The following is a 24,200-nucleotide window of genomic DNA, read 5'->3' on the forward strand; positions in this document are numbered from 1 at the left end:
GTGATTGGTCGGGGGGAGCAGGGCGGGACGGCCGAGGGGCGGTTCCCGGGCCGAGGCCGCAGGTTAATGCAGGCCAGGGTTCCGACGCGGGCTGCTTCTGTTGGCAGTTGTTCCGGTGCTTTCTTCCCGGGACGAGGTAAGGGGTCTTGGGAGGAGGCCGCCCACCACACCTTCCTCTAGACCCCACATCTCGGGAGGGAGCTTGGATTTCTGTCTTGACTGCTCAGGCGGGGCTGCTGCGGGGGCTGGGCATCCACCTGCCGAAGCCACGTGGCGCTAATAGTGGTCTGGGGCTGTGCGGGGACCGCTCGCTTAATGGCCCCCGGCGCTCGAGGTCCCAGCTGAGGGGTGACGGCGTTATGGGCTGTGCATCTATCTCCACATCTCTGTGGAGAATCCAGGATGGAGGCGTCCCGGTGGTGGGAGGCCGCCTGTCGGAGGGCAAGGGGCAGCCTGGGCACTGGCCCTGAACGCCGAGGTGAGCAGACAGCAGGAGTGAAAGACGTTTTGGAATGGCCAGGTTTTGCTAAGCAGCATTGGACCGGACGGTGCACCGGTGCACCATCTGCAGCCCCAGAAAGGCCAAAATGGGCCTGCACTTGCAGGCACGCGAGAGCGAAAGGGGTTCTGGGTGGGTTGAGAGGCGCTACCTGCTGAGGACGGGAAGAAGAGTTAATCACATGTGTGCCAGGTCCTGTTCTAGACTCTGCAGAACAGTAAGGGACGAAATCTGCCCTTATGGAAATTACATACTTCCTAGTGGAATGCTTTTCACACAAGATTTCATTTCATTCTCACAGCCCTAGGAATTGGCTGTTTAAGCCATATAAAGTTGGGACTTGAACCCAGTTCTGACGCTGGAGAAAGCGATTTTAACACTATTGTGTTGTCTAGGTAGGAGGAACAGAATGGCTTATATTTGTGGTGTAAACCCAGAACTTTTTAAGAATTGGTAAAGCGGCTCAGTGGTTGAGCGTCTGCCTTTGGCTCAGGTCATGATCCCGGGGTCCTAGGATAGAGTCCTGCACTGGGCTCCCCACAGGGAGCCTGCTTCTCCCACCGCCTGTGCCTCTGCCTCTCTCTCTGCCTCCCATGAATAAATAAATAAAATCTTAAAAAAAAAAAAAAGAATTGGTAAAGTATTGGCACTGATGATAAACGTAGACATTTGCAGCATGTGTGTGCCTCTTACCTCCCTCATTGAGTTCTTGTGAGGATTATGTGAATTATTGTGTCAAGTACATAAAATATTACTGGCACATGGGAAGTGCTACATAGAGTTTAGCTGTTACTGTTTCATCTAGGTTTGGGTGTTTTGCCCCTCTTCCTACCAGCAGGCTTAACAGTCTACTTAAGACTACTGGAATGAAGGCAGATTTTTCTTGAATGGTTCTTAGCTATTTATGCATTCAATTAAAATATGTTTTTAAACATCTGCTAGCTGCATACCTGCTTCAGATCATTGGAGAGAAAGCTCTGTTCAGAAGCTTGATTAAGTAGACGCAAGATAAATGGCTAATTCAGAGGATACACTCCTGCAACCTACTCATCTCTAGCCTGTTGGTTCTGTTTTGAAAAAGGCAGGGCAGATTTCACTTTCTGAGTTTCTGGTGTCTAACATCATGATTGCCTTGGGGTCACGGGAGTGTACCTGGGCCTGCGTGTGTAATTATTAACCTCATTGTCCAAGTTTCTGTAGACAGCCTTGGCACCAGCTGTCACCTATCTCAAGTGGTCTTTGTGTTTGACCTTCTTGAGTCTGGCTGCCTTGATTTTCCTCTGGTGCAAGTGTTAGTGATGATGTTTTTCTTCCTGCCTTGGAATACTGACAGGGAAATCCTGAGTACTTTACCCCCTTGCAAGAGGATATCCAGAGAGAGTTTGGAAGTCTGTTCTCTGAGCTCTGATACGGTTTGCCAGAGAAAATCAACTCTCTGTTTTTTTTAGTTTTTTAGTTTTTTTTTTTTTTTTTTTTTTTAAGTAACTATATCCTCAGCACGGGGCCTGAACTCAGACCCCAATATCAAGAGTTGCATACTTTACCAACTGAGCTAGTTAGGTGTCCCAGAACTCAACTCTAAGAAGGATGACTTCAGGAGAGGTAATGGATTGTTTCATTTTTTTCCTCTTTTCTCTATTTTTTATTCTTCTTTCCTCTCTCTTTCTTTTGGCCTGTAGTAGACAGAGGATCCGTCTAAGTGACCCCAAGCTTTGTGGCCTTGGGAAAGTAGGCCCTAGCTATTGTCAGATTGTTGGATGAATGGACAAGACTGGAGCTCTGGTTAGGGCAGGGTTGTGTGTAATGTTCAGCATATTGGCTCAATCGATGTGGACCTTCCTAAGCATCAGTTTCCATTCTGTAAATTGAGATCTTGCATCCCCACATCTTTGAGCTGTGATATTTTCCTCAGAGCAAGAGAATTACTGGTCGGTCACCTGTTTGATGTCCAGCTCTCCCCTTGTTCCTTTTTTTTTTTTTTTTTAAGATTTTATTTATTTATTCATGAGAGAGAGAGAGACAGAGACACAGGCAGAGGGAGAAGCAGGCTCCATGCAGTGAGCCCAACGTGGGACTCCATCCTGGGTCTCCAGGATCAAGCCCTGGGCTGAAGGCGGCGCTAAACCGCTGAGCCACCAGGGCTGCCCTCTCCCCTTGTTCCTAGTAGCAGAATTATATTCCTTTGGAACTGGGGCCACCCTGGATGTGGTAGTGACCTCTTTAGGGAATACCTAGATGCAGTTTATGTGGGAAGAGGGAGAATAACTATTCTAGAGAAAAACCTAGAAACCAGATAGGACTCAGTAGAGGAGAGGTAGACCATTTGCAATTTCGTGACCCAAAACTTGCTCTTACTTCTGTAACCAAGACAGGTTCTGAGTTTGACTTGAAAGAGTGATGTCCTCCATGCCCAGAGAGCCCAAGAATAAGTTGAAATGTATTTTAGGCAAGCAGTAAGTATTTTTAGAGGGCCTGAGAGAGCTACAGCAATAACATTACAATCTGCCAGGGGAGGCCAACTTTATACAAATAACTGTATGTAACAAGAAAGTGATTACAAAACTGAGTGTGTTGCAAATGAGGACAGGATGCTAGGAGAGTATATGACAGAAGGGTTTGAGTTTGCCCTGAAGGAGTCATGGAACTGTGCCCATTGGGGGCAGCAGGTGTAGGGGGAAATGCTTTATTTTTTTTTAAATTTTTTTAATTTGTATTTGTTTATGATAGTCACATAGAATGAGAGAGAGAGAGGCAGAGACACAGGCAGAGGGAGAAGCAGGCTCCATGCACCGGGAGCCCGACGTGGGATTCGATCCCGGGTCTCCAGGATCGCGCCCTGGGCCAAAGGCAGGCGCCAAACCTCTGCGCCACCCAGGGATCCCGGGGGAAATGTTTTAGACATAGAATTTAGATTTTTTTTTTGTCTTTTTTTTTAAGATATTATTTATTTATTTGAGAGAGAGAGAGAGAAAGAATGAGCAAGGGATGGAACATCTGGGTGGCTCAGCAGTTGAGTGCCTTCGGCCCAGGGTGTGATCCTGGAGTCCCTGGATTAAGTCCTGAATCGGGCTCCCTGCAGGGAGCCTGCTTCTCCTCTGTGTATTTCTCTGCCTCTCTCTGTGTCTCTCATGAACAAATAAATAAAATCTTAAAAAAGAAAAAAAAAAAGAGAGAGAAAATGAGCAAGGGAGAGGGAGAAGCAGACTCCCTGTGATGTGAGGCTCCATCCCAGAACCCTGGGATCATGACCCAAGCTGAAGGCAAATGCTTAACCAACTGAAACACCCAGGCACCCCTGGCCTTTTATTTTATGTAAGACAGGAACCGAGGTCAGGACAGGAACTCCTATGCTGACCTCGGTAATGAGGATAAGGTTTTTTGAATAGTTTAGCAAATGATTACTCCTTCATGGTAGAAGTGCTTCCATTATGAAAGGCAGAGGACTTCCCAGTGTTGGGTTGAGAGTCGAGAGATGTCCAAGGACAGGCTGTGTGTGTGTGTGTTAAGAAGGAAACAGCATGTTCGGGACCCTGGGTGACTCAGGCAGTTAAACTCCTGCTTTTGGCTCAGGTCATCATCCTGGGGTCCAAGGATGGAGCCCTGCATCAGGCTCCTTGCTCAAAGGGAGTGTACTTCTCCCTCCGTCCCTCCTCCCAGCTTGTGTGCCCTCATGCTCTTTCTCTCTCTCTCTCTCTCTCTCTCTCTCTCTCTCTCTCAAATAAAGTCTTTAAGAAAAACAACAACAACAAAAACGGAAGCATAGCATGTTCTATTCAGCTTTCTCCAGGAGAGGGGCTGGGGCCCCAGCTTGGGGCTCTGGAATCCCAGACAGCGTGTGATCTGCCAGCCAGGCCAGCAACTCCTTTTAGCCTCATGTAACTCTTGCCTCTCTCCCACTCTTGGGTTCAGTTGTGACTGCATGAAATACCTTTGGTCTTTGAACCAGCCTATAGGAGGTCAAGTCAGCTTTCCTTGGGCTTTGTGGCAGAGTGAGAGTGTCAGAATTCTAGCAGTGGACACTCGCTGTCTGGTTTCTAACTTCTCCAGAGGTTGCCACTCAATGGTGGCCTCAGGGCCAGGTGAGGGTGCCATGAAAACTCCAAGTTAGGCCTCCTCTTCTCTCCTGGCTCCTTCCTCCCAGGAAATGACCCACCTGCAGCATGTCAACTTGCTGAAGTCTCTCCCACATCAACAAAAAATCTAAGAATTGACCATCTCTTCCTTGACTGCATTTGTTGGCTCCTCATGCCTCCTATGTCTCTGGTTTTTCTTTCTCATCTATTTGGACTTCCTTTGCCTCTTAAATATAGTGGTTTTCAGGCTATGTCCTTAGCACTTTATTCTTCCTATTCTGTGTGTCCTCACTGGAAAACTTTCTCTTAAACTACCTTAATGCTGCTGACTCATTATTTTATTTCTAACTCAGATCTCTGTACTTTCTTTTAATCCTAAATATCCATTTGCTGACAAGCTGGACCTCTTACTTAGCATATACTTGAATTCTTGTGCTAGGCACTGGGGTAGCAGTGCTGAGCAAAATGGACACCATCCCTGGCTCTAAGGAGCTAATGACCGAGAGAGGAAGGTCATTAATTAATTAATTAATTAATTAATTAAAATAAAATCACAGAGTGTTAGAACAAACTGAAATAGCTCTGAAGAAAAAGAACAGAGCCAAGAGGGCTTATAGCAGAGCGCCTGATCTACTGGTTGGGGGAGAGAAGGCTCAAAGGTCTTTCAAAGGAGTCCCTGAGGAAAGGTTTAAGTCAAGATCTGAAGGATGAGTAGGTGCTTCCTTGAAAGTAACTCTAGACTGTCCTGGAGAGCAAAAGGCTACATTTTGAGGGAGAGGGTGGAACCCTGATGTTATGTGATAATACATCTACTTTTCAGGCTGCCCTTTTTTTTTTTTTTAATATTTTATTTATTTATTCATGAGAGAGAGAAAGGCAGAGACACAGGCAGAGGGAGAAGCAGGCTCACTGCAGGGATCCCAATGAGGGACTGGATCCCTGATCCTGGGATCTGAAGGTAGACGCTCAACTGCTGAGCCACCCAGGTGTCCCTCAGGCTGCTCTCTATTCTGAGGTGGCTTTGCTGTGGCCTTCCCTTGCAGCTACAGTGGTACATGGGGCTCTATGGAGGTGGGAGTCGTGGGTAGAATTCTCCTTTCATTTTACCACTACTTAATATAAAACTTTTTTTTTTTTGAGTGCTCTGTAGCTTCCATCTGCAATGTATTTTCTTTCCCTAATACTCAAATACTGGCTTTGTTTGCTCAATTTTGTGAATGCTTTTGAATTTTGAGGATTATATAACTCAAGATGACTTTTTTTTTTTTTTTTTTTTAGATTTTATTTATTTGACCGAGAGAGCACAAGGAAGGGGAGAGGGAGAGGCAGGCTCGAGCCAGATGCGGGGCTCCATCCCAGGACCCTGGGATCGTGACCTGAACCAAAGGCAGATATTTAATCAACTGAGCCACATAGGTGCCCCTCAAAATGACTTTAAATCTTGCTCAACCTGTGCCTGTGAGCTTGTAATATAATATATATGAAAAATCCTCAGGGTGATATTTTTCTTTCTTTTTTAAAAAAAATTTTTTTAAGGTTTTATTTATTTATTCATAAGAGACACACAGAGAGAGAGAGACAGAGAGACAGAGACACAGGCAGAGGGAGAAGCAGGTTACATGCAGGGAGCCCACGTGGGACTCGATCTCAGGACTCCAGGATCATGCCCTGGGCTGAAGGCAGGCACTCAACCACTGAGCCACCCAAGGATCCCCCAGGGTACATTTTTCAAGGAAAAAAAAAGTGACCTAGCAGTAGAAGATTGAGAGTTAAATTTGAAAATTATTCCTTAAAAAAAAAAAAGAAAGAAAGAAAAGAGGGATGAGTAGGTGTTAGGGAAGAGGGAAAGGAACAGTATTCTGGACCAGCAATGGCATTTATAGAGGACCTGAGACAGGTCCTATTGCATTTAAGAAAGTCCCATGGCACCTGAAACTCAACACATGGAAAATCCAACTCCTTGATTTTTCCCTTAAAGCCTATTTTTCTATATTCTTTGTCTCTGCACATTATGGTTTAAGCCAGAAACCCTGGTATCATTCTAGATACTTGTGATGTATCAATTTAGCTAGGCCAAACAACCCCCCACCCTGCTACCCAGGGATCCCCTGCATCCCCCTTCTGGTAAGCTTCCAGCCAGAGTGGGCCAGGAGGAAGAAGCAGCTGTTTTGTAGTACACACATCTCCCAGTTATTCGATCAAACATGAATTTAGGTGCTGTGGTGAAGGGATTTTGCAAATCAAACCAATTAAAGTCCTAATTGGTTAGCTTTGAGTTAATCTAAGGGGAGATTATCCTGGGTGGCCTGATTTAATCAGATGGAATCCCTTTAAAAGAGGGCTAGGCATCCCCTGGGGTCACAAGTCCTGCCATAGCTGGGCCTGCATTGCTTCCTTCCCTCCCCAGGATTGGCCTGACCCTCACTAACTGCCTGCCCTGGTGGCTTCAGGCTTGCTGAGCCAACACCCACAATTACGTAAGCCAATTTACTAATTTCTTGTACTCAATCCATTTTCATAAATTTATCAATATCACATGAATATATTTAAAGGATATGTATTTCCTATTGATTCTGCATCTGTGCTTGACACCTGACTAATAGAATATTCCTTCTATAACCAGTCATTTAGCAAATCCTGAGATTGTGCTGCTTTAAAAGTTTCTGTCCTTTTGTTCTCTCCTGTCTGTTCCAGTGCATCTGGGTTCACATGAGCCCCACCTCTTCTTGCTTGGATTACTCAAATTCCCGTTCAGCTGATCTCTCTGTATCCTCTGAGGTCCTCCCACACCAAAGTTTATTTTCGTGTCATTGCCCAGAGTTTTCTTTCTTTCTTTCTTTCTTTTTTTTTTTAAGATTTTATTTATTGGGCAGCTTGGGTGGCTCAGTGGTTTAGCGCCGCCTTCAGCCCAGGGCCTGATCCTGGAGACCCAGGATCGAGTCCCACATCGGGCTCCCTGCGTGGAGCCTGCTTCTGTCTCTGCCTGTGTCTCTCATGAATAAATAGATGAAATCTTTAAAAAAAAAAAAGATTTTATTTATTTATTTTTTTTTGAAGAATTTTAATTTTTTAAAAATTTATTTATGATAGTCACAGAGAGAGAGAGAGAGAGAGAGAGGCAGAGACATAGGCAGAGGGAGAAGCAGGCTCCATGCACCGGGAGCCGGATATGGGATTCGATCCCGGGTCTCCAGGATCGTGCCCTGAGCCAAAGGCAGGCGCCAAACCGCTGCGCCACCCAGGGATCCCCAGATTTTATTTATTTATTATTTATTTATTTATTTATTTATTTATTTATTTATTTATTTATTTATTTATTTGAGAGAGAGAGAGAGAGAGAGAGAGAGAGAGGCGGAGACACAGGCAGAGGGATCTCCAGGATCTCCAGGGGTCTGGAGGACGGGTCTCCAGGATCATGCCCTGGGCTGAAGACGGTGCTAAACCACTGAGCCAGGGTGTCCAGGATCACCACACCCTGGGCTGAAGGCGGTGCTAAACTGCTGAGCCACCTGGACTGCCCCAGAGTTTTCTTTCTAAATGATACATCTGATCTTGTCACTCCGCTTAACACTTTTTAATGGCTTCCCGAAATTCTCAGGCAAAAATTCAAAAGACTTAGCTTTTTTTTTTTTAAGATTTTATTTATTTTTAAAAATTCTTTTTAAAGATTTGTTTATTTATTTGAGAGAGAGTATGCATGCATGGGGAGTGGTAAGCAGAGGGAGAGGGAAAGAGAGAATCTCAGATTCCCCATTGATGTAGAGCATGATGTGGGGTTCGATCTCACAACCCAGAGATCATGACCTGAGCTGAAACCAAGAGTAGGATGCTTAACTGACTGAGCCACCTAGGAGCCCCCTTAAAGATTTTATTTTTAAGTAACCTCTACCTACAATGTGTGGCTTGAAATCACAACCCCAAGATCAAGAATTACCCTAAAGCACCTCTCCAGTAGTACAGGTAATCTATACCAGTATCCCCAGCTTCTCTTTTCCATATATTATAGCCCTATTGTCATTCATCTCACCTATACATAAGCTATAATCATCAAATTCATTGTTGCTGTTATTATTTTGAACCAACTGTTATCTGTTTAACTTAACAATTGGAATAAGAAAAATAAAAATTTTATCTTATCTCCATTTATTCCTTCTGACATTCTTTAGGTAGGTCTGAGTTTATGACCTATATCACTTTCTTTCTGAAGAATTTCTAGCATCTGGCAAGACAGGTCTGTTGGTAATAAATTCCCTCAATTTTGCTTGTCTGGTAAAGCCTGTATTTCTCCTTCATTGTAAGGGATAATTTTGCTGATGTAGAAGTCTAGGTTGGTGGGGCTTTTATCTTTCAGTGCTTTAAATATTTCACTCTGTGCTCTTTGTGCTTGCATGGCGTCTGAGGAGAAATTCAATGAAGTGAACTTCCTCATATCTTTGTTCCTCTATAGGTAAGGTGTTTTCTTTTCCTTGCTTCAGACTTCTTGCTTGATTTTTTTTTTTTAAGGATCTTATTTATTTATTTGAGAAAGGGAGAGTAAGTGAGAGAGAGCGAGGGAGCAAGTGAGCAACAGAAAGACTGAGAGCACAAGTGAAGGGAGAACCAGAGGGAGAGGGAGAAGGAGGTTCCTCACTGAGGAGGGAGCCCAAAGTAGGGCTCGATCCCAAGACCCCGAGATCATGATCAAGGGCAAGATGTTTCACTGACTGGGCCACCCAGGCACCCCTTTCCTTGATTTTCTTTGGCTTGATTTTCTGCAGTTTGAATATAATATAATGTGACTAGGTGTAGATTTTTTTTTTTTAAGACTTTATTTATTCATGAGAGACCTAGAGAGAGGCAGAGACACAGGCACAGGGAGAAGCAGGCTCCATGCAGGAAGCCTGATGTGGGACTTGATCCTGGGACTCCAGGATCCCTCCCTGAGCCAAAGGCAGATGTTCAACTGCTAAGCCACCCAGGTGTCCCCAGGTGTAGAGTTTTAAAAAAATTTAATTCTAGTATAGTTAGCATACAGTGTTATACTAGTTTCAGGTGTAAAACATAGTGATTCAACAATTCTGTACATTTCTCCGTGCTCATCATGATAAGTGTACTCTTTTTTTTTTATATATATAAATTAATTTTTATTGGTGTTCAATTTACCAACATACAGATACAGAATAACACCCAGTGCTCATCCCGTCAAGTGTCCCCCTCAGTGCCCGTCACCCATTCATCCCTACCCCCCGCCCTCCTCCCCCTCCACCACCCCTAGTTCATTTCCCAGAGTTAGAAGTCTTTATGTTTTGTCTCCCTTTCTGATATTTCTCACACATTTCTTCTCCCTTCCCTTATATTCCCTTTCACTATTATTCATATTCCGATAAGTGTACTCTTAATCCCCTTTGCCTATTTTACCCATCCCCCTGCTTACCACCCCTCTGGTAACCATCAGTTCATTCTCTATAATTGAGGGTTTGGTGGTTTTTTGTTTTTTGTTTTTCAAAGATTTTATTTATTTATTTGAGAGAGAGAGCACAAGCCAGGGGGAGGGGCAGAGGTAGATGGAGAAGCCGACTCCCAGCTGAGCGGGGAGTCAGATGCAGGACTTGATCCCAGGACCCCAGGATCACGACCTGAGCCAAACACAAATGCTCAACCACTGAGCCACCCAGACGTCCCAGTTTTTTTTGTGTGTGTCTGTGTTTTAAAGATCTTATTTATTTATTTGACAGAGAATGAGAGAGAAAAAAAAAAAGAGAAAGAGAGAGGGAGAGAGCACAAGCAGGGAGAACAGCAGGCAAAGGGAGAAGGAGAAGCAGGCTCCCTGCTGAGCAGGGCGCCCAGACGTGGGGCTCAATCCCAGAATCCTGGGATCATGACCTGAGCTGAAGGCAGATGCTTAATACTTAACTGACTGAGCCACCTAGGCGCCCCTAAATTCCTGTTCTGATAATTCCAAAATCTCTATCATCTGGTTCTGACACTTGCTCTTTCTTCAAACTATGGTTTTGTTCTTTAGTATACCTTGTACTCTTTTGTTGAAAGCCAGATGTGTGTGCAGTTTTACATTTATCTGGTGAGATGTTAGGTTGTATTTACTGTTTGTGGAAACTCTAGGTGGCAGAGGTTAACATTTTCTTTGGTGTCCTTGTTTTGTCTCTCTTGTTATCTTTAGGTTTCTAAAGACTTTTTTTTTTTTTAAAGACTTCTTAATTCTTAAATAGGGTCTGAGACTTGTGATTCTTTCTGTTATTCAGTTCTCCCTGTTATCACATAGGAGCATTGTACCACCTATAGTGGTCAAGTGTGTGAGAAGAGAGAGTGTTCTATAGTCCTGTGATTAGTTCTCAGACTTTGAGTGAGCCTGTACCCCTGGACCTTCACAAGTGCTTCTCAGGCTCTTCTCACCTTCTTTAAATGAAACAGGAAGGTTAGGAAGGGCTGGAGTTGGGTATTTACCTTTTCCCAAATAAGTTAGATTCTACTAAAACCCAAATGGCTAGGCTCTGGTAAAATAGGCTCTTTTGAGGACAGGCCTTGTTAAGAAGAACAGGGGGCTCTGGGTGTACTTCAGAATGACTACTTTTCAGGGCACCTGGGTGGCTCAGTGGTTGAGGGTCTGCCTTTGGCTCAGGTTGTGGGTCCTGGGATCAAGTCCCATATCAGGCTTCCTGCATGGAGCCTGCTTCTCCCTCTGCCTATGTCTCTGCCTCTCTCTCTGTGTCTCTCATGAATAAATAAATAAAATCTTAAAAAAAAAAAAAGACTATTTTTTCCATCTCCCTGTCAGAAGTACTAGATGATTTTTCTCTGATCTTCACCCTGAGAACCTGGTGGACTCCTGAAGGTAAACTCAAAAGTGTGGCCCCCACACTCAAGATCGAATCCCCTTGGAATTTTTAATTTGTTCACATTGAGCTTCCAGCAATTTGTCAGTTATAGTTTAAGTTTTCCAATGGTACTTACCCAGAGGAGGGCTTCTGTTCCCAGCAAGCTGTCATTCTCTGTACTTGCCTGTCTCTCCATGTTTAGGGATGGTGGTTTGCCCTGTGACCTCAATTCATTGATGGGTCTAAGAAGAGTTGCTGATTTTTAGTTTGTTCAGCTTTTTTCTTGTTGGAAGGACAGGAGTGACAGTTTCCAAGCTCCTTACATGTCAGACCTGCCTTAGTTTTTCAAGACATGGATACCAGAACCCAGTTAGAGGCAAAAGTTCTAAAGTAAATCAGGCAGAATTAAAATCCTGGCTTTGTCACTGGCTATGCATGTGTGATTTGGTAAGGTTACTTTCTGTGCCTTGGTTTTCTCATCCATAAATGGAGTTAGATTAAAGGGTATTTATTTCATAGTATTGTGAAGATGGATTCAGAAAATGCACATCAAGTCCCAAGCAAAGTGACTGGCATAGAGTCAAAGCTCGGTGTTAGGTGTGATCATCATTATCTGGTCCCCATGTGTCCTATGTGCCGTTAACACTGGCTCTTCTTCTTCCTCTTCTTCTTCTTTTTTTTTTTTTTGCCTGGAATGTCTCCTCTACCTAGCTAGCTAACTTCTACTCATCCTTCAAAACATTGTTTATTTCTTGTTTTCACAGAACGTGTTCAGAATGTCTCAACCATTTTAGATAAGGTAACCATATAATTTATCATCCAGATCAGGACACTTTTGAGAGTGAAAGGGGCTGCTATTCATAATCACACCAGGACAGCAGTCCTAGGACAACTGGGAGATATGGTCATCTCACTTTTAGATGCTGCTTCTCTGGTTTCCCACTGCCCTCACTGTCTGTCCACATCATTGTTCATGCCAAGGATGACATGTCCACACTGCCATCCTTGTTGCTCTACTTGTCATTTACTTCCCATTCTGTAACTCCTTGAGGGCAGGCGTGGTGCCTCACCCACAGCCATGGCCTGGGATCTTCCACAGGGCTGCGTGCACCATACACGTGCACACACCACTCACACACACACAAATAATGAGAGTGATCATGCCACATTCATTTCTACCTTTGTCTGTAACTGTTCCTACTTTGAATATGATCCATGCCTTCTCCCTCCTTCAGATAAATCTGTCTTCTGGGGCTCACATTCCATCTCTTCTGGAAGCCTCCTTTTCTTTTTCTTTTTCTTTTTTTTAAAGATTTATTTATTTATTTATGATAGACAGAGAGAGAGAGAGAGAGAGAGAGAGAGAGAGAGGCAGAGACACAGGCAGAGGGAGAAGCAGGCTCCTTGCCGGGAGCCTGACGTGGGACTCGATCCCGGGACTCCAGGATCGCGCCCTGGGCCAAAGGAGGCGCTAAACCGCTGAACCACCCAGGGATCCCTGGAAACCTCCTTTTCTAGCCGTGCTCCCCCGTCTCTGCTTTCTCTCATCTCTTGTACTTACCGTTACTGTATAGATTATATTCCGTTACTTGGGTAGGCCGTTCTTCCCCAGTTACACTCAGCTCAGGGTGTAACTGACAGGCACTGTGGACACAGGGACAGGCACTGTGTTGTCCCTTTTTCCAGCATCTCCTACAGCATGATCCAGCACAGGGTTGGCTACCCCAGGTACTCAGGAAACATGTTGGCCTGGCTACTTGGTCTGGTGCCCATTCACTGGGACCTTCCCGAGCCTAGTCAAGTGATGCTAGTGGCTGATGAAAGCAGAGGTTCTATAATGAGAGGTGCTCAGGGCCTCAGGGGCAGACTTTGGTTTGGGGGACAATCCTCATTTTCCTTCTGTTCCTTAAGTCCACAGCTTTGTGTGTGAGCAACATGGAGACTGATCTGTCTGGCTTTAACATCGATGCCCCCCGTTGGGACCAGTGCACTTTCCTGGGACGGGTGAAACACTTCTTCAATATCACAGACCCACGCACTGTCCTGGTACCAGAGCGGGAGCTGGACTGGGCCAAAGTGATGGTGGAGAAGAGCAGGTGAGCAGTTACGGGAAGGGACTGGAGGCATTGGGATCACACTGGTAGATCCCCTGGAGAGGAGGTGGAGACTGAATATGAGGGAAAAGGCAGAGCTCTCGGGAAAGAGGGAGCAGGATGACTTGGGGCGAGGGGCCTGGGAGGTAACTCTGTGTGTTGTCATTGGGTGGCAGAATGGGGGTCGTGCCACCAGGCACCCAAGTGGAGCAGCTGCTGTATGCCAAGAAGCTGTATGACTCAGCCTTCCACCCTGACACTGGGGAGAAGATGAACGTCATTGGGCGGATGTCCTTCCAGGTCCCTGGCGGCATGATCATCACGGGCTTCATGCTCCAGTTTTACAGGTAGAACCTGGGAGCGAGGCAGTGGGCAGTGTGTCCATGTGGATCTGCTAGGCAGGGAGCCATATTGTGATGAGAATAATAACCATCTTTATGGACCTCTTCCCAAATACCAGGCACTGGGCTAAATTCTTTCTGTGTGTTACCCCATTTAATTTTCTCATCAGCCCTACAGAGAGACACTATCGTCATCTCCATTTTATAGATGAAGAACCGAGGTTCTAGAGAGGTTATGTAACTTGTCTAAGTTGACACAGCCAGGAAATATGGGTGCCTGGGTGTTAACTTGAGGTAGTTGTCTCTAGAACTCTCTCAATGAATAAGCCATCCTAATCCCCTCTTTAGAAAGTACTTATTCAACAATGAAATTTTAATGTATGTTTATTTTAGAATTTATTTCATTTATGTACTTTCTTTAGAGAGAGAGCACGTGAACGGGGGTGGAGGGTGGGGGAGGAGGACGGGGACAGGGTGGCCACGGGGAGGAGCAGAGGGAAAGGGAGAGAGAATCCCAAGCAGGTTCAACCCCCAATGCAGAGCCTGATCTGGGGCTTGATCTCACGACTCTGACATCATGACCTGAGCCAAAATCAAGAGTCAGGCACTTAACCAACTGATCTGGCCAGGTGCCCCTAATGTATTTTTATAATGTGATGTCCTAGTAAAAAATATGAGATGACCTCCCCCCATACCACCCTTAAAATAGGAAGACCTTTTCAGCCTGATGGAGAGAGAATAAACTTTCTCTGTAGCTACTGGATATTTTATTCCCCTTCTCCTTCCTCTCTTACTTCTGCTCCCCTCCCCCATGCATCTATTTGTCCAGTTATTGAGCCAGGCCTTGGGCCTGGGGTTGAGAATATAAAGACTTAGCCCCTCCCTTAAAGGAGCTTCCAGTTTTGTTGAGGAGACCAACAAGTAAACAGTTATAGCCCAGCTTGCTAGGTGGTAGGTCAGAGGGAGAATATGGAGTTGTGAGAGCAGGGAGCACAAAATGACTCACTGTTCCAGGAAGGGCAGGGGAAGGAAGGGTCACGAAGGTTCCCAAGAAGAAGTGACCTCTCAACAGAGCAATATTTAGCCATGTATGGAAGGATGTGTGTGTGTGTGTGTGTGTGTGTGTGTGTGTGTGCGCGCGCGCGCGCGCGCGTGTGTAGATACTCCAGCCTATGCAAAAGCCCTGTTGCGTGAAACAACGTGGGAACAGTTTGGGGAACAGCAGGCAGTCTGGTTTGACTGGTGTACACCAAGGCCTCCCTTCCATTGGACTCTTCTTTGCCCTCTGGGCCTCCTTTATGGTAGGACGATGCCGGCGGTGATCTTCTGGCAATGGGTGAACCAGTCCTTCAATGCCTTAGTCAACTACACCAACAGGAATGCAGCTTCCCCCACGTCCGGCAGGTAGGAGACTGGAATTCTAGGCTGTCCATCTGGGTATGGAGCACAGGTGCCTGTCCTCTTGTCTCCAGCCCTTCTGAAGGGCTCTCAGGCTGTCTTTGGGTGAAAGTCACACAGAGCTGGTGACCAAGCCCCCCTCTTAGGGTTTGCAAGTATTTTCTGCGGCTAAGAGAATATTTTCCTAGACCAAAGTTCATTCATTCATTCATTCTCAAGTATTTCTTTTCTTTTCTTTTTTTTTTTTTTTAAAGATTCTATTTATTTAAGAGAGAGTGAGCAAGCAGCGTTGGGGGGCGTGGAGAGGGAGAAGCAGACTCCCCACTGAGGAGGGAGTTTGACAGGGTTTTGATCCCAGGACTCTGGGACCATGACCTGAGCCAAAGACAGATGCTTAACTGACTAAGCCACCCAGGCACCTTCAGCTATTTCTTGAGTAGTTGTTAAGTGCCAGGCATGGTTCTAGGGTCTTTATTCTTGTGGAATTTGAGGTATTTTAAAGCAAACAAGCACTGTAATCCTGGCTTGTGACTCCTGCCATTAAGGAAGCAAACAGGTGACAGGATAGCAAACAGAAGAGGGACATCTGTGTGGATGGGCTGGTTGGGGAAGTCTTTTCTGTGGAGTGCATGTTTCTGCTGATTTCTGAAGGATATAGATTTAGCCTACAGAAGAATTTCCTGGAGAGGGAGCAGCAGCATGCAAAGGTTTTAAAGCAATAAAGAGTTTGGCATATTTAAAGTACTGAAAGGGGGCCAATGGGATTGGAGCGTTGTGTGTGTGCTTAGGACGGGGATGTCACAAGATGAGACTGGGGAGAGTGCTCATGAGCTTCTCAGGCTTGAAGCCTCATTTCCGGACTTTCTCAATCAAGCCATGGTCTTGCCCTCAGCTGGCAGGGCTCCCCACTCCCAAGCGTGTCTCTCCTTCACTAGGCAGATGGCCCTTTCCTACATCACAGCCACAACCACTGCGGTGGCCACTGCTGTGGGCATGAACATGTTGACAAAGGTACTGTGTGGGGCTGCTGTGGGCATGGTGGCCACTAGGTGGCAGCAAAGTCCTAGGGAAAACATTCCCCCTCCCAAGCCTGGCTTTGCCCTTGTTTGGGTGAGTTGGGTATGGCCAGAGCCCAGCCAACTAGTGGGAAATGTACCAGAACTCTCCCCAGGTTGTTCTTTCTCGGGTCTTTGAGGGAATTTGGGTTCCTAGACTAAGTGTCTGAATATGCATCAGTAGTGAAGTCTGATTACATTTTGTAGTCCTTAAGCCCCCTCCCCTCCCATCTCCAGTGAACTCTGTTGTTCCCTTCCCCCAACAGAGAGCTCCACCCCTGGTGGGCCGCTGGGTACCCTTTGCTGCTGTGGCTGCTGCTAACTGTGTCAACATCCCAATGATGCGACAGCAGTGAGTATGGGGATCCCTTTTACAAACTACAAGGTTAGTGGGGCAAAGGCAGGAAACCATGGCAGTGGGTGGCTTTTGGGGACTGAGGTGGGTATGGGGAGGGTCGCTGGGCTGCACCTCTGAAAGGTTCCAAAGGATTGGCTGCTCCAACGGTGATGGCCATTGGGAGTGGCAGGTGACTTAAGTTTAATCCATGATGAGTATTGTGGGAGTCATTGTTTGTATGGTGTGGGATGGCAGGGAGTGGGGTGGACCTATGGGGATTTATATAAGATCATGTCCTTTCAACTGCAACTGTATTGAAGTTGTGAGCTCTGCCTACTTCCAAAGCCCTGGTTGATGGCTTACAGAATGAAATGTAGCAGAGGGAGGTGTCCAAAGATAGAACAGAGCCAAGAAGCTTTGAAATAAGCCAGAGGAATAGATAGATGTTTTCCAGGCACCTGGCTCTAAGCTTCACAGCAGGAAAGGTAAAAGGAGAAACCCGTGTGTCTTGCAGTTCTTGTTTTTTGACTAGAGAAAGCATAGATATTCCTCTGCTGTAAAACTTTTTTTTTCTGCTGTAAAACTTAATTATGTAGTATACATAAAGCACTCACGATAGCGCCTGGGAGATATCACATGGTATGTGTTAGCTTTTATTGCTCCCATCACCATCATCATCACCTTCATCACCAACACCAGTATTCACAAGCCACGTTTTCTTGGGACTGCCAGCAAATGGGTACATTTCACAACAGCTCTTGCAGAAGGAGCACACTACCAGAATAGTCATGCATACACACTGTTCCTCTCCTCTTTCCCTCCCCCATCCAGGTGCTCCTTCCCAACAAAGGAAGGAATCCCAGCCACCTACCTGGTCTGGGGTTGAGTGCTTTCAGGAACTGGCCTGAGAAGAAGCATGGCTAGTGTTTGTGGAGCACTCTGTGTCAGGCGCTGAACTAAACACTTTGCAGGCATTGTCTCCTTTAATCATCACCAATCCTATGACCTGGGTGCCATGTCTGATCCCCATCTTGCAGGGGATGATAACTGAGGCTTCAGAAGGATTGGGGAACTTGCTGCAGTTCAGAAACTTACTCTGCAGTTTGAGGATTCAACCCAGGCAGTCTGAGCCCCGGCCTAGCTCTCTTAGCCACTGCCCTAGATCACTTCTGAGACACCACTCACTGAAATGCAAAAGGAAGACCAAAGGGCCAGGCTACAGGAGGTGGCTTCCTAGAGCTTGAGTGTGCTTGGTCCCCTAGTGTGTCACATCACTGGCAGGCTTCCAGGACCCCTTTCTCACGTCCAGCAACTCCTGTCCATGTTTAGGGAACTCATCCAGGGCATCTGCGTGAAGGACAGGAATAACAATGAGATTGGACATTCCCGGGTAAGCAGAGGCATCCCTTTGGGGTGGGAGGAGGGAATTCTCTCTTATACCCTGTCCTGTTCTTACTACTCTGATTAGAGCAGGCCCTCGTTCTGTTACAGGATTCCCCTGATTCCATTCTCATTCCCCTTGATTTCCCTACATTTCTTGTTCAGAACAGGCTTGTCATGTCTTTTCTCCATCATTTCTGGTCCTGAAGCCATAAAAGTCTAGCTGGGTGAGAACACAGCCCCTGGTGGATCCACCCCTTCCCCTTTACCACGTCTGACTTGACCGTGACCCTTGACTCAGCCCTTTGGATACTGAAAGGGTCATTCCTGACAATTTACTCTTTTCTTTCCTCAGAGAGCTGCAGCCATAGGCATCACCCAAGTGGTTATTTCTCGGATCACCATGGCAGCCCCTGGCATGAGTAAGATAGAGAAGTCCTCCCATCCTGGCAGTCCCTGGAACACATGATGGAGGCCTTAGCCACACTTAGCTTTTGGATGGGAGGTGGGGCCCCAGCCTCTACAGCCATGCTTCTCAAACTTTTCCCACCACAATAAAAAAATTCCTTGATGTGATAGAGATTGTAGGTAATGCTACAGTGGTAATCATTTTACAGTGTATAAATGTATCAAATCCACATGTTGTATATGGTATACCTACATAGTGCAGAAGGTGTTCTGTGTGTCCTACATAGTGCTGAATGCAGAAACCCATGAGAGAACCACACTGTAGATCTTGGAACATCAGTTGATCAGAGGTCTAGGGAAGAAAGTTCTTTTCATTCCACAGATATTCCTTAAGTACCTTCACAGTGTTGGACACAGTGCAGGGTGCCAGGAAGACAGTGGTAAAGAAAATAAATCCCCTGCCCTGGTTTTGCATCCAGCAGGGATATGTTACAAAGTAGGATACGAGATTGGTTTGCATGAACCTTCAAAGATTTGAGTTTTGAGAAGGACTCTTTGGGCCTGTGGTACATGCCCTATTAGAGGTGTGCAGGGGGAGAAGTTTGGGAAGCACCCTTCTGCTAGGTCTTGGGGGACGTGACCATGCCTACACAGTCTTCCATTCCAAAAGTATTTTCTGGAACTTTTGGGGAGGTGGGGGGAATCACCTGGTCCCTGATCTGATTTTGGAGAGTCTTACAGCCCTCCCATTGGGTTCTCCCTGGTCTCTTCCAGTCTTGCTGCCAGTCATCATGGAAAGGCTGGAGAAGCTGCATTTCATGAAGGTGAGTGGGGTTCGCTTTTGCATCTCTTTTTCCCAGAGCCCCCCAGCCACATCTACACATAAGAGCTCCTGATCCTCATCCTTCCCTCTAGTAATTGGCCTTCATCTTGCTCAAGAAGGGCCCATACCAGTCCCTGCCAGCTGCCTGCTTTAGATGCCATAGCCTGTTGCTTGGCCTTACCGCAGAGAGCGAGAGGAGCCCCTCTCTCCTTTCCTTCATGGCCAGGAGTTTTGTGCCTGTGGGTTTCCAGCTGGCTGATCAGGGGTAGGGCAGGTGTGGGGTTCACATTAAGAGCCTTTGTATGTCTTATGTGGGTCTTTCCTTTGTTTTTGTGCAGAAAGTCAAGGTCCTGCATGCCCCATTGCAAGTTCTACTGTCTGGGTGCTTGTGAGTAGCATGTTTTCTTGGTTTGGGTCCTATGGTCCTAAGAACTATCTTCTTGTGTTTCCCGTGCTGGCGAACATGTACTCCTTTACCTGACTTCCATAGTGCCTGAGCTCAGAACACCCGTGGGCCATCCAGAGAGCTCTTGCCCCATCTTTGTTGAGGGCACCAGGCTGGCTAGGCCCCATGCACACATCTGCATGTGTGGGCTCCCTCCTGTCCTCTGACCTGCAGACTCAGGAAGAGATGAAAACCACAATACAGTCCCACCACAAAAAAGAAATGATAATTCTAGGGGCGCCTGGCTAGCTCAGTTGGTAAAGCATGCGACTCTTTTTTTTTTTTTTTAAGATTTTATTTATTTATTCCTGAGAGACACTGAGAGAGAGAGAGAGGCAGAGACAGAGGGAGAGGGAGAAGCAGGCTCCATGCAGGGAGCCTGATGTGGGACTCAATCCCGGGTCTCCAGGATCACGCCCTGGGCTGAAGGTGGCACTAAAACGCTGAGCCACCCGGGCTGCCTTGCATGCGACTCTTGATCTCAGGGTTGTGAGTTTGAGCCCTATGTTGGATGTGTAGAGATTACTTAAAAATAAAGAATAAAAAAAAATAAAAATAAAGAAGTGATAATTCTATGACAGTGACAGAGGTGTTAGCCTATGCTCTAGTTGTCACATTGCAGCGTATCACTGTATTGAATCAGCATGTTATACATCTTACCTGTACACAATGTTGTATATCAGCTATATCTCAATATAAATAAACTAAGTAAATAAGTAAATAAATAAATAAATAAATAAATAAATAAATAAATATACTGAGACATAAAAAAAATGAGGGGACAGCCTGGGGCTTCAGGTGTCCCAACCTCACACAAAAGGAAAACACTATTGGTCACGGCAACGTGCTTCGGTGCCTGCCAGTGACTCGCCACATCCTAGCATCAGTAACACTTTGTGAGGCCACGGGGCTAATGACAGCAACAGAAACAACCAACACATGCAGAAGGTGTTCTGTGTGTCCCCATTGTGCTCATGCTCCACATCTATAATTTCACTTAATCCCCTCTGCCCCAAAGGTCTAGGTCCTGTCATCATCTCCTTTTACAAATGAACAACCCGGGACACCTAGGTGGCTCAGTGGTTGAGCGTCTGCCTTTGGCTCAGGTTGTGATCCTTGGGGTCCTGAAATCAAGTCCCACGGGGAGCCTGTTTGTCCCTCTGCCTATGTTTCTGCCTCTCTCTGTGTCTTTCATGAATAAATAAATAAAATTTTAAAAATAAAAATAAAAAAAACACAAACGAAGATCCCAAGGATTGGTGAGATGAGACTTGCCCAGGGCTCTGTAGCTCATAATTGCTGGAGTTCAGGTCTGATTCCCGACAGTTTCACACACCACGCTACCTTCTGCTATTGAGTCACCCCTGAGTGAGTGGTTCCCATGGGTTGAACACCACAGCAGCCCTGCAGAACAGGCACTCGTGTCCTCCCTCTGCTGGCTCAGGGCTCACTTGCCCAGGTTCACACAGCAAGTGAGTAGCCAAGTGGGATCTGAACCCTGTTCTGTCAGATTCCCATGTCCTGTAAGACAGGGCTCTGGCCCTGAAGCATCTGAGGACCTTAGAAATACTATAGGCCCTTCCCCAGGCCTACTGCATTAGCGTTGCCTCTTTTTTTTTTTTTTTTTAAGATTTTATTTATTTATTCATGAGAATACACAGGAGAGAGAGAGAGGCAGAGACACAGGCAGAGGGAGAAGCAGGCTTCATGCAGGGAGCCTGATGTGGGACTCCATCCAGGGTCTCCAGGATCTCCAGGATCACACCCCGGGCTGTAGGCGGCGCTAAACCGCTGAGCCACCCGGGCTGCCCAGCGTTGCCTCTTAATGAGCTCCTCCAGGTGCTTGTGTGCTCAGGGAGGTTAGAGAGACTGCCTGGTTCTGTTGTTGGCCAGCCTAGGGGTTCATGGCCAGAGGGGCAGAACCTTGGGTTTTATACTCCTCACTGCTCAGTGCTTGTGTTCTTTAGGGCTGCTACTTATAATCCCAGTGCCTTTGTTATCTTCTCCTGCCTTTATTATCTTCACCTGCTTGAACGACAGGTGGATGTGGAGTGAGGGATGGGAGGTAGAGGAGGCCGATTTCATGCCATGCCAGAATAAATATCCTGGCACTGAGAGGCCAGGAGAAGAGTTGCAGGAAGGGGAGCCATGGGGCAATGTGGAAGGCAGGGTAGTGATGGGCATCTCCCTACTTCCTTCGGGGGGCTCAGAGATGGGGTGTGAGCAGGTCTGTAGGAGATGTCCCTAACGATTTGTTTCTTCTTCTTCCAGCCTCATCTTTATGGTGCCAGTGGCATGTGGGCTCTTCCCACAGAAATGGTAATAGTTCTTTGCTCCTCACGTTACCAAATGCCCTGTTCCTGTTCCCCCTGACCTGCCTGCTGTCCTGAAGCAGACCAGGATGGGCAGTAAGGGCACCCTTTGCCAAGGACAGGTGCCTATCAGCCTAAACTCTGGGCCTCTTAACTCTGGATGAATGGTAAACCAAAACAGATCTCTCAGGGGCAGAGAGATGAGTTGCTCCCTCCCAGTCGAGGAAGGGCTGCCCTGGAGAGAAGTAGGGGAACAAGAGACTTTCTGTCCCCGTTGGTTGGGTTGTTAGACACATCTTCTCTGGCTAGATCTGGTCCTTGAAATTGAACAAAGGGATAGGTACTTATTCTGGCTTGTGTTCGCTTGGGGCTGGATGACTCGGACCTCTCTACTTCCCTTGTATGCCTTGGCAGGGAAGGAGTGTGCAAAGTGATGATGGAAGAGGGAAACAAAGCATCAGACTGGGGGAGGGAGAGGACTAGCTCCAGGAGACTAGGTGTAGCTTGGATGTACACCAAGAAGATACCAGGTTCCTTTGCCTTCCTACTCATATTTCAGTATCCTCTGCAGGCATCGCCTGGGTCCAAGCACTGTGCTTATAATCTAACAGAGAAGATGGAAGTTTAGCAGCAGGGAGAATACAGTCAGGCCTGAGTAGAAGAAAAAGCAACATATGTTGTACAGGGGCCATTAGTTCTGATGCAAAAATCAGGAAGGGCTTCTTAGAGGTGGCATTTGAGTTAGATTTTATCTGCTGGTAATTTGTTACTTATCCATTTGGCATGCCCATAATCCCCTTCTTTTCTCTTTTCAGTGAATTGTCAGTTTCTTATCTGGAATCAGAACTCCAAGACACTATCAAGGCCAAGTATGGAGAACTTATGCCTTATATCTACTTCAATAAGGGCCTCTAAATGCCCTGTCCCAGCAAGGACCAGTCTGCACCCATACTCACCAGCCTTTCCTTAGCTGCCTTGTACACCTGTGCCCTCATTCCTCTGCCAAAGGGGCCTGAAAGTTAGGGTGCATTTGGGGGGTGGGGAGCCTCATGTTTTCATCCAGGCACCTGGGTTATTGGACTCCAGGGGATAGAAGTGAACAACGGGAGCAAAGGCCAAGTCTTCTTTCTGCTACCCCCTTAACCACCATCCCCTGGAGACCAGGAGTTGAGACATCCTGGGGAGAAGTTGCTAGAACCTGGGGGGAGATACTCAAGCAAACCATATGAAAAAATTAGGAAACCTTTGGGATTCTAGTTCCAGCCAGGACGGGGGAAGAGCCCCTGGGACTAAGGAAAGCTCCTACCTCTGTTTCTTCTTCCCTTCTTCCTCATCTGTGTCACAATACAGAATGTTTGCCCCTGTAATTCTAGCTAACCCAGGAAGGGAGAGGGAAGAAGTCTTTGTCCCCTTGGGGCTCTTCTCCATTCTTCCCCCTTCTTGTCCCCAGTGCCCCCTTGTCAGAAGGTGTCTTTGGGAGTGCTGCTAGGCTTGGGTTGATCAGGCATCTGGGAGTTCTTAGTGCTTAAAAAAAAGGCCATCACATGAGGCTACAAAGTTTCATGGTGCTCTGAGCCTGTAACACTGAATCTGTTCTGTGCCAAAATCCTGTCCAATTTTACGTCTCTGTGTTTAAAAGATAAGTCCACTAACTATAAGTAAGACAGATTGAATGGAGGTATTAATTACACATTTTAGTGGGTATATTTTCCTAGCTGCCTCTCTTCCTCAGCCCATTGGGCTAAACACTAAAGACTGGTGTGTATTGAATAGGAAAGTTTTATTTGGATATCTCTGAGAAGTAATCAACCAGGACCAAAGAGCCTGGAAGGACACACAGCAAAGTGCAGCCATTTATCCTTTTCCCTCTCAGCTGCTCTAGGTGATTTTTCAGGCTCAGGAGGTTGGGGTGGGGGTGGAAGGGGACCACTGTGGCTTACCTGGGATCAATCTCTGTATTTTTTTTTTCATTTTTTTTTTCAATCTCTGTATTGAGTTCTAATAGAATTTACTGACCATTCAAAGGATATCACTGTGAATCAAATAAATTTCTTGAAAGAGCACAAGGAACTGTCTGCAGACTGAGTTAATAAAGCCGGAACGAAAGCAGGATCTGGTCTGATTTTGTCCTTGGTGTGGAAGAGGTTGCAAGAACTGTAAGGGGAACTGCTCTGATGCCTGGAGGCCATTGTTTATTTCCTATTCTGCAAAGGAAAAGTCCACC

At 46.4% G+C, this 24,200-nt stretch overlaps 1 protein-coding gene across 3 annotated transcripts; it reads left to right on the forward strand.

The window, feature by feature from the left end:
- On the forward strand, positions 1 to 24,078 carry SFXN2 (sideroflexin 2). Of its 3 annotated transcripts, none has more exons than XM_055300365.1 (12): positions 1 to 136; positions 13,296 to 13,480; positions 13,654 to 13,824; positions 15,124 to 15,222; positions 16,152 to 16,227; positions 16,538 to 16,623; positions 17,938 to 17,998; positions 18,344 to 18,410; positions 19,171 to 19,220; positions 19,558 to 19,607; positions 21,936 to 21,983; positions 22,792 to 24,077. In XM_055300365.1, the coding sequence occupies exons 2-12, from the start codon at positions 13,320 to 13,322 to the stop codon at positions 22,889 to 22,891; spliced, it is 969 nt and encodes a 322-aa protein (XP_055156340.1). In that variant the 5' UTR covers positions 1 to 136; positions 13,296 to 13,319; the 3' UTR covers positions 22,892 to 24,077. The 3 variants fall into 3 exon arrangements, with proteins under 3 accessions (XP_055156340.1, XP_055156342.1, XP_055156341.1); XM_055300367.1 differs by lacking the exon at positions 1 to 136 and adding an exon at positions 430 to 478 and having other exon boundaries at positions 22,792 to 24,078; XM_055300366.1 differs by lacking the exon at positions 1 to 136 and adding an exon at positions 8,957 to 9,019 and having other exon boundaries at positions 22,792 to 24,078.
- The last annotated feature ends 122 nt before the right edge of the window (positions 24,079 to 24,200 follow it).

This window comes from Nyctereutes procyonoides, unplaced genomic scaffold, assembly GCF_905146905.1.
Source record: "Nyctereutes procyonoides isolate TBG_1078 unplaced genomic scaffold, NYPRO_anot_genome, whole genome shotgun sequence".
In the NCBI taxonomy this organism is placed as follows: domain Eukaryota; kingdom Metazoa; phylum Chordata; class Mammalia; order Carnivora; family Canidae; genus Nyctereutes; species Nyctereutes procyonoides.

Coding starts and splice junctions, on each gene's coding strand:
- SFXN2 (XM_055300365.1), top strand. CDS start 13,320: ATGGAGACTGATCTGTCTGGCTTTAACATCGATGCCCCCCGTTGGGAC. Junction 15,223..16,151: donor GCTTCCCCCACGTCCGGCAG/GTAGGAGACTGG, acceptor CTCCTTCACTAG/GCAGATGGCCCTTTCCTACA. Junction 21,984..22,791: donor GGGCTCTTCCCACAGAAATG/GTAATAGTTCTT, acceptor TTCTCTTTTCAG/TGAATTGTCAGTTTCTTATC.